The 14,828-nt window shown below is 39.3% G+C and overlaps 1 protein-coding gene and 1 long non-coding RNA gene across 3 annotated transcripts in view; one reads left to right on the forward strand and one right to left on the reverse strand.

The window, feature by feature from the left end:
• Positions 1 to 11,700, reverse strand: part of LOC140480051 (uncharacterized) — a 64,847-nt gene extending 53,147 nt beyond the window's left edge. For both annotated transcript variants that reach the window (XR_011961181.1, XR_011961182.1), the window contains exon 1: positions 11,310 to 11,700. This is a non-coding gene — a long non-coding RNA (uncharacterized lncRNA). The remainder of the gene's footprint in view (positions 1 to 11,309) is intronic.
• Positions 11,701 to 11,737: 37 nt separating this feature from the next.
• cnn3a (calponin 3, acidic a) overlaps positions 11,738 to 14,828 on the forward strand; it is a 108,592-nt gene continuing 105,501 nt past the window's right edge. The window contains exon 1 of the mRNA XM_072574609.1: positions 11,738 to 12,010. Within this exon, the coding sequence (XP_072430710.1) occupies positions 11,954 to 12,010 (57 nt within the window). The 5' untranslated portion in view covers positions 11,738 to 11,953. The remainder of the gene's footprint in view (positions 12,011 to 14,828) is intronic.

The following is a 14,828-nucleotide window of genomic DNA, read 5'->3' on the forward strand; positions in this document are numbered from 1 at the left end:
AGCTGGGCAAAAAGAATTATTGACTTTGATATAGCTACATGCCAGACTAAGGTAAAAGAATAATATTAAGGATTAGGAAAGACACTGATGTAGGTTTGAAATATCTCTGAGGAAGACCTGATAACAAATTACTTTAACAATTGCATCAATTCTGAGATCTTAATGATATTTACTGAGCTCTTGGAAGAAACCCCAAAAATGCCTGATGTAAGTTTTCTTTTAAGTAATGTATTAACTTTAAATATTTGAATTACTTTTTAATTACACTAATTACTTGGATAGCATAAAAACAGAATACTTTGTGAAGTTCAGCTATTAGAATATTTTGCCCTGTGTCATACTCTAAACTTCATAGGCATACTTCGTATTTTTACTTTGTGTATTCAAACTTTGGTTTTCTTCTTCACTAAGTGAGATAATCAATACTCAATCATTTTTGTCATCTATATTAATTTGCAACAAGATATATGAACTTCCTAGCTTAGAATCCGTTTGCAATTCACCAGCATAAAGAATATATCATAGAATCTGTACTGTGGGGAAGCAGGCCATTTGGCCCATCACCTCTATACTGACCACCCAGACCCCACCCCATCCTTGTAACCTTGCATTTCCCATGGCTAATCTACCTAATCTACACATTTTTCGATTATGGGAGGAAACTGGAGTACCCGGAAGAAACCCATGCAGACACAGAGAGAACATGCAAACTCCACACAGACAGTCGTTCGAGGATGTGAGGCAGCAGTGCTAACCACTGAGCCACCGTGCTGTCCCATATCTGACTGTCCTCTGGTTTCTTAAAATTAACCTTTTCAACAATAGGAAAAGTTTTATTTTCATCAAAGTACTCAAATTCTTCTTCAAAGTTCTGAGATTTCATTTTGAAATTAAATATTATTGTCTTTTACTTCAAAATAAATTGTGCCTGCAATGATTTCTTATATTGTTGTACTAATCTATCTTCAACCTGTGACACCATTGCAAAATCAATTCACAAATTTGAACTTCTGACTTTGATTGTTATGCAGTGATTCCATCAAAACAAAGCAGCATACATGTTTCATTGTTAGTAGATGATCCCACATTGAGCATCAAGCTTTCCTCCCTTTTCGACTTCCTGGAGGAATCATTCTCTCAGGGATAGCCTTGTTCATTGTTTTATCACTGACTTTTGGTTGGCCTTCAAAATCTATATGTTAGAAAAATTACAACACATAAGAAGGAAAGTCTGTGTTGATGTTCACAAATTTTCTTATACTTATCCAAATCCACCTTCTTTCTGTATTTATTCCATCATATTTAATAGTTTGGAGTCCCAAATAATTTGAGACAACGATTTTGGACATGTCTCTGTAATCAATACCATACTGTAGCATGCTTTATTTTAGGCTTTTGCTTGATCATCTTTACAGTGGCATAACTGTCTTAGTGAACATTTCTGTTTTGTCTGCAACTGAGATGTTCACCTCCCCTATGGTTTACCATTCCAACAACTATGCTGATTTCTCCTTAAAACATGTCTTTAGCTCCCACTGTGTTCCACATGATCTCAACATATCTTTCAAGAGCAGTGACTAATATTCCTCTTCTTCCTTCAGTGCAAGTTTCTCAGCCAGATGTTGATTTTTTTGCAATTGATTTTTTTTTTGCAAACTTTCTCCCCATTGCCTTCAACTGTGTTTGCTTTCACCTTGGAGATATTTTGTCTACCTCTCCAGTCATTGTCTGTCTTGCTATCTTACTGATTTATTTTCAATTAGTTTATTTTAATGTCTCTGGCTCACTTGGATGATCTTTCTGTATCATTAGTTTCGTACTTTCCAGCTCTGCAAAACATGTTTTCAATTACTGTATAACACCCATATGTCATAAAAGTTTTGAGCTATAAACTAAATTCCTTGTAAATTATGATCTAATGTTTTGTGGCCGATGATGCTGTGTGCTGACCTTGAAAAACGTTGCCCACAAAGATCTTGCAATCCTGAAACATGAATTTTCTCTTTCCTAATAACAAGTTGGACCTGTAACAAGTCAAGGGTTGTCCAACCAATCACGTCGAAGTATTCTCAAAGACAGCAAATGATGAAGCAAAACTGATTATGCTTCACTTTTACTTTTTACAGGGAAACAAGCTAAATGATTGGGATTTAACAAGTAGGATTAAGGTAGAGGCTAAAGTAGCATAAACAATAGCACATTTTCTGAGTTGCAATGGAAAATTTGATATACCACAAATATCAATTTAGTTTTTTTAGGGCCAGAGGGATTTTTGAACAGTAATTATGGTCCTAGAATCCCATTTAAGCATAACTAAATAAGTAAAAAGACAAATTTTCATCCACTAATTTAATTAATTTGATTGCAGTCAGACATAAATGTATCCAATGGACATATGCAGAATCACTGACAAGTTATTGAATTTCTGTATTTAGCTGTGCATGTTCAGACTTAAGAAGTTGCTATTAGTTTCAGAGGAATACTGAAGTCAAATATTGTCAGTTTCATTGCTCCCCTGCATCTTTCAATTGGACTTATGTAACACAGAGAGGCCATTCAGTTCATTGTGCCTGTGCCAGCTCCTTGAAAGAATTATTGAGTTAGTCCTGTGCTCTAGCTTTTTCATATTTAGATCTGTGTTTTCTCTTAACTCCACACAGATTGTATATTAGTAAGCAGTCTCCTCCAGTTGGGAATACATATGGGATAGTTTGAACTGCAAATTTTACTGTAGGTATTGTGTGCTTCAGTAACCTACCAAGAAATGATACAATTTAATTGACATGAAATCATTATAGAACAATATACAAACAGGCTGTACAGTCCATTGCACCTTTTTTTATTTAGCTCGTTTGAAGAATTTATCCAATTAGCATTGCTCCTCCCTTTACCTTCCCCTTGAAGTATATACACATCTCCTTTGAAAAGTCCTACTGTACCTGCTGGTGTTTGCAATTCATGACAAGTCACCTGTAGTTCTTTTGCTAATTATCTTAAATTACCAACAGTTTTTTTAATTTACTGAATCAAAACTCCTCATGAATTTGAATTTTTCTTTTAAATGTAATTTAAGTCATTAGTGCCATTTCCTTCCTCGCTTTACTGCCTGATCATATTATCGTAGTCCTACAAATACTGAATGAATGAAAACTGACAAATTAAGGCTTTAACCACTCTAAGAAAATTTAGATTAAAATAAATTAATTTAGAAAAATAGGCACTTTATGGGCCAATTTGTAATGTAACATGGTGATAGCCTCTGACAATATTTTGGAATTAGTATAGCTACCGTATGGTTTGATAAATTGAACTGTATAATTTTGACTCTTTTCACATGGAATCCTTTTAAAATAAAATTTGTTCACAAAATGTGGATAAGTTATTACAGCATGGAGTTTTACTTTGTGTTGTTTGATAAATTGAAGAAAGGAGAATTACCATTTCCCATAAAGGGAGACAAATGCTTTAAAAAAAAATCAATCCATTTAAAGAGTCAATAAAATGTGTGTGACCAGAATGTTGGCATGAAAGAAGCAAGCTGTTAGAAAGTGGGGTTTACTTGTAACAACCCATATGATTTCTATTTATTCATATTTTTGTGAACACTTTTTAAATCTATAGTGTGTTCTGTACCCAGCAAGGAATGAAAACACTGTTGTTTCCAATAATGTAAAATAATTAAAATAACAACTGACACCATATTTAAAATGAGAAGTATTTGCATTGAGACATTTTAATTCAATTTAGGTTGTGGTCTTGAGTCAGTATCAATATTCATGATTCAGACAAATGAAAACATGATGTAAATCAAAGATTTTAAAATCATTCTTACTCTAACAAAGAATCAGAAATTATTGGAACACTCAATAAATCTAATATAGATCTTTTACTGCAAAAGTTTATAAAGTAACACACCAATACACCAGGTTCAGATTGATGACTTTTCATCAGATTAATCTTTTACAACTGGCTAATCTTAAAAGCAGTCCTAATAGTTTAATAGCCACATAGAAATAAACAATCACTTCAATAGTCCAGATTTTCAGCATTCTGCATTTGCTTTTAAGTCCAATCTGACCATTTCACATTTTTTCTCGTTTAGCAGACAGTAATTGTTAAATCAATTCCATTCTCAATTCTCCAAACATATTTCACCAGATGGAAAAAGGCTCCTTAGTTTGATGTTAATGTCATGAAGAAATTACTTTTTAGTTCACATTTAGTTGATGTTGTTTGATTCCCCTTTCTAGTTGGACACAGGATTCCTCTCTCCTGCCATATTTTCATTTCCCATCAATGTTTAAGAAACTTACATCATGCCTACAACCTTAATTTTAATTTTCCATTGAGTTAAATTTCATTTCCAGAGCCTTATTTTATAGTTCAGTGATCATGCTTTCCATTGCCATGATACCTTTTGTAGCTATGGAAACAATGGGGGCCCCATTTGCTTTGATCTAAGTTTCTACTCAGTTTCTTCACAATGGGAAGTGGCAAACATTTTAACTCACAACACATCTAATACTTTCAGTTGACATAATTAGTTGGGAATTGAAACATTAATTAGAATTGAACGTGTGATTTGTTTAATTTTTTTTACTATTTTTAATACATATGCTGGGTTCAGATGAATAGAGAATTTAGCGAGAGTAGGTGAATATCGTGGAAGACTAGGCGATAGGAATAAGGAGTGATCTGGTTGTGGATGGAACTAAACCTAAGAAAATGAATTTCAAATTTGTATCATGGCAGAGCTGGGAGACCAATGTAGGTCATAAAGGATAACAATAAGGAGTGGACAGGGTTTAGTCTAAGGTAGGATAAAGGCAGGAAAGTTTTAGATCAGCAGAAGTTGACTGGTGGAGAATGGGAGGTCAGCCAAGACAGCACTGGAATAGTGGAATTGGAAACTATGAAGCCATGAATGAAGATTTCCAGGGCAATAGGCTGAAAGGGGTGTTTGATGTTCCCAAGATGGAATTTGGTACTTTTGTGAAGGAGAAGATATAAGATTGCAATTTCAGTTCCGAGCCTAATACAACTTTAATCTGTTAACAGTTATATGGTGGTTGCTGATTTCGGTGGTGGGTACAAGAGTTTGGTTGGAAACAAAGGACAGAGAGGAAATGCTGTGAAATCATCTGGATTTTGAAAATCAACAGAGTGTTAGTTGAGGCCAACTTAATACAAGGAAGTTTATAGATGAGAAAAGATGCTGGGTGAATTTAGAACGAGGGAAGTTAATTGTTGTTGGATAATCAAGTTAAGGACATGAGAAAACTTTCTTTAAAGAACTCAGAGAAACAAAATTCTAATCAAAAATGTTGTCATTGGAATTGTAATATATAGACTATTAACCTTTAAATCCGTTGACTGATTTAATACTTGGGACCTTTTCTGTTAAAAACACTTTATATCAGCGAGGACACTTAAAAAAAGACTGAAGTCACTTGACCTAAAAAGTGGCCAAATTGCTAAAACCTCTGAAATGGACTAACAGGAAACATGACTGGGCAGTTCCCCTGCAGAGTTTCACACTTGTCATAGTTTTTTTTCCCCCCAGAGGGTTGAACCAACCAAAATCTACTTTGCAACAAAGGAGCTAAAGGCTCCCTTATCACTTTCTATGGCATCTTGATGGTTATTTTTGACAAAAAAAAACCTCAAAAACTACTTCTTTTACATGCGTTATCCTCAGTGTGGCCAATAGCCAGCCATCACAAGGCCAAGCTCTTTCTTGTGAAAAGCTATGATATAACATTGTTTATTCCTCACAGGAGGAGTTACATCAAGAAGCCCTACAGGGTGGAATAGTAACAGGAGCACTTTATCAACAGTTTTTCTTCAAGCTTGGATTCTATCTCAGTCACAAGAAGAAATATATGACAAAGATAGATAATTTAAAGATCAAAAGTACTTAAAGTGCCATAGCATTCACTCTGGGAAAATGATGGATTGCAGTTTAAAAGACTGTCACTAGAAGAACAATCAGTTTACACTGGCTGTAATATCACTGGAATGCTAAAATCATTAGAGGAACCTTGGAATGTTTAGTTATTTTTTTCCATATTATCTCTAAGCTTTTTTCCAACAGCTCATCCCAATCCTATAATTTGTTCTATTTTGCATGCCAATGCATGTAAATGTTGCAGAAATTAGGATGCACTTTACTACTTTAGTACATTTTATACCTTATCTGACTGGGTTTACAACAAAATTAACTCCTTAATTGTGTTAACTCAAGGGATCTATCTGGCTTGTTTCTTTCATATAGCTTTGCGCATGGTCAACCACATAGTAAATTGAGAAATCACACAAACTGAGAAAACAAACCAAAACAAGCAGACAAAACACAGCCAGAAACCCTAGCCACTCTCCCCTACATCAAAGACATCTCTGAAATGACTGCCTGACTACTGAGACCTCTTGGCATCATGGTAGCCCACAAACCCACTAACACACTAAAACAGCAACTAATGAACTTAAAAGACCCTATGCAGACCACAAGCAAAATGAACGTCATTTACAAAGTACTTTGCAAGAACTGTAACAAACACTATATTGGATAAACAGGCAGAAAAGTAGCCACCAGGATAAATGAACATCAACTAGCCACAAAAAGATATGACCCACTATCACTAGTATCCATACATACAGATGAAGAAGGACACCATTTTGACTGGGACAACACATCCATCCTTGGATAAGCCAAACAAAGACACGCACGACAATTCCTAGAAGCATTGCATTCCAACTGGAACTCTATTGACAAACACATCGATTTGGACCCCATCTACCACCCTCTGAGAAAAAGAGCAGGAAATGACATCACCAACCCAAGGAAACCTAAACTCACAAATAGTAAGTGGGAAATAACACCAGCACTTCACTGGAGGCTGATGATATTACCTAGTATGGCAATGAAATATCTGAAAACGAGCCTTACATCTTAGTGAGCAAACTTACATTCAGAAATCACCTTTTTAATAACTCTGCTACAACCAATCACGATTGTGAAAAGAGGAATTCATGCATAACAATGTAGAGAAGCTTAAAATGCAGCTACTAAGACACTGTAATGCAAGAGGAATGATATTTGTTAATTGTGAGCAGAGCAATTTGAGGAAGGCAACATGGAATTATCAGCAAGAAAATGTTAGTGTCGGATGATAAATTAAGAAAGTCATTGATATAGAATGTATGCAGAAATTGATGGTTACCCCTGTCAAATTTGATGTATGTTTTTTATATCCATCATCATTTATTTATTCATTCAGGTTGGTTATAGATTCACGGTGAGTAATCAAAGAATTTAAGTTTTTAAATTTTTTTCAAAAACTATTTAGTTCAACAGTACTCTTGCCTCTTAATTAGAGGATTGTAATTTTACATCTCACCCCAGGAGATGTTTATATAAGCTTGGCTGATTCTCTAGTGACATACGACTTTGTTGCAAGTATTGTCTTTTGTATGAAGATTAAACTAAGCCCCTACCCTCCTCAGGCAGAATTGTGGCATTATGTGAATAAAAGCAGACAAATCTTCCTGGTGTTTGTGCTGATGTTTATCACTGAATCAACATTACTGAAATTGAATAACTCATCATTTCTCTTGTTGCTATTTGTGGGAGCATGCTCTGTATATTCTTATTGGTCTTTTCTGCATTCTTCTACGTAAGGACCTGTCTCATGCAGGACTTAATATTGTGTCTTCTCCACACAAACATAAAAAATAGGAGCAGGAATGGTCAAACAACACTTTGAGCCTATTCTGCCGTTCGTATGATCATGAATATCATTCAGCTCAGTACCCTGTTCACACTTTCTTCCCCCATGCCCACTGATCTCTTTAACTCTAAGAACTATGTCTAACTCCTTCTTGAAAATATTCAATGTTTGGCCTCAGAAAGTTTTAAAACCTGGAAGGCTGTGTGAGTAGTTCACAGACATTAAAGAGCTATTGGTTTTACAAGAAATGACCAAACTATAAAATGGGCTGTTGATGGTTGATATGAAAAACCACACTATTGGCACTGTTGTAATTTAAGGGAAGAGGGGGTTTATTGAATTGTGCACAGTTGATGATAATTGTAGCAATGAAAATATGAAGATTACTGTCAGATAAGACTCCCGACCTACCCTTCATGAATAAAGACATAATACCAGGTTATAGTCCAACAGGTTTATTTGGAAGTACAAGCTTTCAGAGTGCTGCTTTAGCTACCTGACAAAGGAGAAGTTTAATTGTTAGTTAATTAATGTTTAATTTACATTGAACTCTGTGGGAGGCTAGGGAAGTGATTGCTGGGCCCCTTGCTGAGATATGTGTATCAGTGATAGTCACAGGTGAGGTGCCAGAAGACTCGAGGTTGCCTAACATGGTAGCATTATTTAAGAAGGGTGGTAAGGACAAGCCAGGGAACTATAGACCGGTGAGCCTGACATTGGCAGTGGGCAAATTGTTGGAGGGAATCTTGAGGGACAGGATTTACGCATATTTGGAAAGGCAAGGACTGATTAGGGATAGTGGTGGTGGAGGGTTGTTTTTCAGACTGAAGGCCTGTGACAATTGGAGTGCCACAAGGGTTGGTGCTGGGTCCGCTACATTTTGTAGCGGATTTGGATATGAACATAGAAGGTATGGTTAGTACGTTTGCAGATGACACCAAAATTGGAGGTGTAGTGGACAGCAAAGAAGGTTACCTATGATTACAATGGGATCTTGATTAGATGGGCCAATGGGCTGAGGAGTGGCAAATGGATTTTAATTTAGATAAATGCGAGGTACTGTATTTTGGGAAAGCAAATCTTAGTAGGACTTATACACTTAATGGTAAGCTCCTAGGGAGTGTTGCTGAACAAAGAGACCTTTGAGTGCAGATTCATAGCTCCATGAAAGTTTGGTACGCTTTCCTTTATTGGTCAGAGCATTGAGTATAGGAGTTGGGAGGTCATGTTGCGGCTGTACAGATGGTTGGTTCGGCCACTTTCGGAATATTCCATGCAATTCTGGTCTTCCTATCAGAAGGATGTTGTGAAACTTGGAGGACTCAGAAAAGATTTACAAGGATGTTGCCAGAGTTGGAGGATTTGAGCTATAGGGGGAGGCTGAATAGGCTGGGGCTGTTTTCCCTGGAGTGTCGAAGGCTGAGGGGTGACCTTATAAAGGTTTACAAAATCATCAGGGGCATGGATAGGATAAACTGACAAAGTGTTTTCCCTGGGTTGGGGGGGTCCAGAAGTAGAGGGCATAGGTTTAGGGTGAGAGGGGGAAGATATAAAAGGGACCTAAGGGGCAACCTTTTCACACAGAGGGTCGTGCGTGTATGGAATGAACGGCCAGCGGAAGTGGTGGAATTGCAACATTTAAAAGGCATCTGGATGGGTATATGAATAGGAAGGGTTTAGAGGGATATAGGCTAAGTGCTGGCAAATGGGACTAGATTAGATTGCAATATCTGGTCGGCATGGACGAGTTGGACAGAAGGTCTGTTTCCGGGCTGTGCATCTCTATGTTTCTACATTGGTTGTGATTCATGTTAAAGTATAAGTTACAAAATGTGAACATCTTGCATTCAGAGGTCACTCAGTAAATTTGTCTATTTTGGTTTATGGTTTCTCCCCAGGGATTATAACACAATTACCTGAGGATGTTAAAAGCCATACCTAAGTATAAGTTGTTCATAGTGATTGTCAAAGGGATGAGAGAGGGGAATGGAGCTTGAGATGAGGAAAGGAACAAGATTGGAGAGATGGTAGAGATTTGAGAGGAAGAAATGGAGATAAGTAGTGAGCATAAGAATGAGAAGATTACTAAAGGTTGGAAGAGGGTAAAGCAACACTGTAGTCATAGGGAGACATAGAGAGGGTAAGGGAGAATAGATAAAGGAAAGGGAAATACAAGTCAGACAATGGAGGTGTGTTAAAGGAGAGTGAGATAAGGAACATAAAAAGAAATATTATTAAGATGGAAAGGGTGCAGAAAAGATTCACAAGGATGTTACAGGACTGGAAAGTTTGAATTATAAGGAGAGGCTGGATTGGCTGAGAGCAGGAAGGCAGCTCAGCACTGTCCTATCTGCTAATCTCCTTTCTCCCCATCTGCTCCACCCTCCTGTCTGATCTATCACCTTCGTCCCCAGCCCCATCCACCCATTGTACTCTTTGCTCCCTTCCCCCAACCTTCTCTCTGACCTATCCCCTCCATCCCCACCCCCATTCACCTATTGTACTCTTTGCTATCTTCTTCCCCCTACCCCCATTTATCTCTCCACCCTGTAGGCTCCCTACCTCCATTCCTGATGAAGGGCTTTTGCCCAAAAAGTCGATTGTCCTGCTCCTCGGATTTTGCCTGACCTGCTGTGCTTTTCCAGCATCCCTCTAATCTAGACTCTGGTTTCCAGCATCTGCAGTCCTCACTTTTGCCCTGGATTGGCTGAGACGTTTTTTTCCCTGGAGTGTAAGATGTTGGGAAGAGTGACTTAATAGAGGTTTATGAAATCATGTGGGGCTTAGATAAGACGAACAGCAAAGATCATTTCCCAAGGGTAGGGGAGTTCAAAACTCGAGGGCATTGTTTTAAGGTGGGTGGGGGGAGGAATTTAAAACGGACTTGATGGGCAACTTATTCACGCACAGTGTGTGTATATGGAATCAACAGCCGTAAATCCAATACAATTGCAACATTTAAAATACATTTGGACAGGTCCATGAATAAGATTGGTTTAAAGGAATATGGGTCAAATGCAGGCAATGCAACATGGTTAGTTTGGGAAATCTTGTTGGTTTGGATGAGTTGCACCAAAAGGTTTGTTTTCATAATGTATGACTACGATTCTGTAACCACTTTCTGTGGCAGAGAATTGCAGACTCAGCACTCTCTGGGGGATGAAATCTCCCCTTATCTCCGTTTTAAATAGCCTACACAGTATTGTTACACATGTTCTGTGACTATTAAAGGCACACCATTTCAAGGTGGTGTTTAATCCTGCTTGTGCAGGGTACAGCAGTAAAATAGCAATATACTTCAGCATTCCATTTTCAGTAAATTCATTCCCCGCATGCCTCACAATAAAACAACACAATGTTCTTCTCAATGTAAAGTTTACTTGTGAATGTTAGATACAGTAAACATGTCGACGGGGAAATGATCCTGGGAATTTCCAAAATCTAAAAGGTTCTCCTCCGATTGCCACGTACCGTACAGGGAAAAAACAGACAGACCAGTTCACTGGTTTAATTCACAGTAGAATTAAAAACCCACGGAACGAAAGGTCTACCGGGAATAAGATTATTAAGCAATAAACTTACTTTCCTCTCGGGAATGTCTTAAACTGTAGGGAACGAGAAAGAGGAATAAAAAACCCTGTAATTCTCCAGAGAAAATGAGACTGCGTTTTCCTAATTCTCCAAACATTAGAGGATTTGGATGTGGGGACCGGGGAGGGTTTGATGTCCGGCTCCTCTTCCTTTCATTATCCCCTGTGCCTTTGGGAAGGGGAACGGGGGGGGATGGGTTATCCAGTCCCTGGTCTCACACAATCAGGCTTCTCTTCTCTCCCATAGGCACCCCTCCTGGTGGGGTAGGGTGGGGGCTTCCAGGGTGAGACAAAGGGTGGGGGAGGCTCATTGGCCGGGCGACTCCTCCAATCGTAAAAGAGCGGGGGGGTAGGTTTAGTTTTCGCATTGTGCTGGATGAGAGAGCAGTGTGTGGAACGCCGAGTTGCTGCAGGACCAGTAGAGAGAGAGACAGTGCGCGCGAGAGAGAAGGGGGTATTGGAACGGTGGCCCGGGAGCAGGGCGCGCGTGCGTGTGAGCGAGCGAGAGAAAGTGAAGCAGAAGCGCGACGCTCGAGCAGTAACGGTCGTTCGTCGTCGGTCGGGCCGCAGTTGCAGGAGCCAGCGCGCGTGCTCTCTCTCTCGCTCTCTCTTTCCGCGTCTCGTCCCCTCGCACGAATGGCTCACTTCAACCGGGGTCCCGCGTACGGGCTCACCGCCGAAGTGCGGAACAAGGTAACAGGGGCACGCGACCCCCTTTGCTTCGCCGTTGATCGATCCAAACGGTCTCTCTCTTTCTCCCCCCCAATCGCTGCCGTTTTCTTTTTATTTTCAACCTCGGTGCAAACGCGATCTGTCCGGCAACTTTTTTTTTGTGTGTGTTCTCGCGTCGCGGGGGGGGGGGGGGGAACGAGTTTTCCTTCTCCTCCATTCTCCCTTCCCCACAATCGCTTGCAGCGCAAAAAAAAAGATAACGGTCGACCGAAGTCTTTGGGCATTAAAAAAAAAATTTCGTTGTTAGTTTAACGAAAAAGTGTGGGGGGTGGGCGGGGGGAGTAAAGAGCCGCTCGTCGTGTTTCTTTATTTTTTTTTGTTTGTCCGTGGCGAGTGTTGGAAGTCGGGGTTGTATAAGGTTCACAATGCTGGAGAATTGCGGGGGGAAGGAAGGGTCTCTTCCATTTGCAGCTCCATTGTCTGAAGTCGCTGGGGCTCTTTGATGTTTTCGCAGCAAATTCCTCGGGGAGTGCAGAGCAAAAATCGTCGACGTGACCTTCGTCCGTGTGTTTCTCTCTCTCTCTCTCTCTTCCTTCCCCCATCCCCTCCCTCCTCCAGAGGGAAGAGGTCGGGAGGGCGAAAGAGCGAAATGTGAACGGAGTAAACGGCAGGGTTGCCGAAGAGTGTGGGTTGTTCTCAGTGTTGAGTTTTGATTTAGTGCTGTTTATTGGTGGATTGCACTTGCTCTTCTGTTGATCCAAAAGGGATTCGGCGACTACTTCAGTCCGAAGCTGTTAAAATGCCAGCACGTCGCTGAAGTTTGTTTCGCACAGTTTAACTGTAATGATAATTCGATGCATTAATCTGTAACCTTGAGAATTTACGTCGATCATCTAATTGCTTGACGTTTCTGATTTGACATGGATCATAGGTGGTAGGTATAGGACAGATGTTAGGGGTAGGTTCTTTACTCAGCGAGTCGTGAGTTCATGGAATGCCCTGCCAGTAGCAGTAGTGGACTCTCCCTCTTTATGGGCATTTAAACGGGCATTGGATAGGCATATGGAGGATAGTGAGCTAGTGTAGGTTAGGTGGGCTTGGATCGGCGCAACATCGAGGGCCAAAGGGCCTGTACTGCGCTGTATTGTTCTATGTTCTATAGATAAATCTGATTATAAAGACCAAGGAGGCTGTAATATAGGATCACATACAGGTATTCTTCAGCTAGTGCAGTACTGTATTCGTTTTTGCCAGTAATCTATTGCTCTAAGCATTTTGCTTATCAGCTGATTTTGAGGAACGGGACAATGGGTAAATCACAGTGAGTGATTTCAAAATAAAAATATCATCCTTGCTATTGTTTTACCTTTTCTAAGATCCGTTCACTTTTATGTGAGTTATAGCATCTAATAAGTTCATGGCTCCCAGCAAGTGAGCCACTTCACCATCGTGTGAAGGAGGTCCATAGTGGCTGTTCCATTGGTCCCATTACTCCTGCAGTCATTTTGTTAATGAAAGTAATATGATTGGACTTTGTTTATGTGTGTCTGTGATGTGCACTGGTACTGGGCGAATTATATTGTAAAGGAAACAGTGGATTCTAAAAGTGCCACTAATATCAAGATGCGTATCATCCAGAGCAAATTGCCTTATAAGAACTTCACAGAAGTCAAATGGGTTTTGTGTGCAGTCATGTCAACATGCTCAATCTCTCATTCAGCAGGTTCTATCGAATCTTACAGTCAGAAACAGTGAGGTTATAATTGGGAACAGAGAAATGACAGTCGTATTAAATATAGGAAAAAAGGCAATAAGTAAAATTCCAGGGTCTGGAGAGAGGGAGGAAGCAGAGGAAATCTGTATTGGTGGGGAAATTGACATTAAAAGTCAATGAATCCTCAGGCTGTGATAATTACATATCAGAGTACTTGGAGGTATCCATGGAGATAGTGGATGTATAGGTGGTAATCTGAAGATGAAGTATAACATGGATAAATTTGAGGTTATCCACTTTGGTAGCAAGAACAAAAAAGCAAATGATTATTTCTCAATACACGGAGAAAGGGGATGATGCAATGAGAATAAACATGCAAATAGTGAAGAAGGCAAATGATATTTTGGCCTTCATAGTGTTGAATACAGGTAGGAGGAAGTCTTGTTGCAATGTACAGGTGAAACCATACCTTGACTGTTCGGTGTCATGTTGGTCTCACTATCTTAGGAAGGATGTTCTGGCTATGGAAAGTGTGTAACAAAGATTTACCAGATTGATTGCTGGGATGGCAGAACGGATGCATGATAGGATGCTGAATTAGTTGGATAAATTTGCTGGCAATTTGAAAAATGAGGTAGGATCTCATCAAATTTTGTAGACAGCGTGAATGCAGTCAGGATGTTCCTGATAATCTGGGAAGTCCAGGACCAAGGGAACACAGTCTAAGGAAATGTCATTTAGGACTGAGAAGATACATTTTTTAACCCAGAAAGTATTGAGTTTGTAGAATTTTCTGCAACAAAAGGTAGTTGAGGCCAAAATATTGAATGTTTTCACAAAGATTTAGATATAGTTTTTGGGACTCAGAGGGTCAAAAGATGTGGCAAGAAAGCAGGAACAGGGTACTCAGAAGATCTGCCATGGTCGTATTGAATGGCAGAGCAGGCTCAAAGGGCTGAATGGTATACTCATTTTCTGTTTGGTGTTTCTAGTCTGCATTGTTACTATTCAGTTTACCAAATATCTATCCTAAATTTACTACTTTCACTATTCTCCTCCCAGCCAGGTGACCTAGTGTACATAGTATTCCAAGGTCACTTTCTGTCATTCAGATTTTTGTATACC

This window comes from Chiloscyllium punctatum, chromosome 7 (genome assembly GCF_047496795.1).
Source record: "Chiloscyllium punctatum isolate Juve2018m chromosome 7, sChiPun1.3, whole genome shotgun sequence".
Taxonomy (NCBI): Eukaryota; Metazoa; Chordata; class Chondrichthyes; order Orectolobiformes; family Hemiscylliidae; genus Chiloscyllium; species Chiloscyllium punctatum.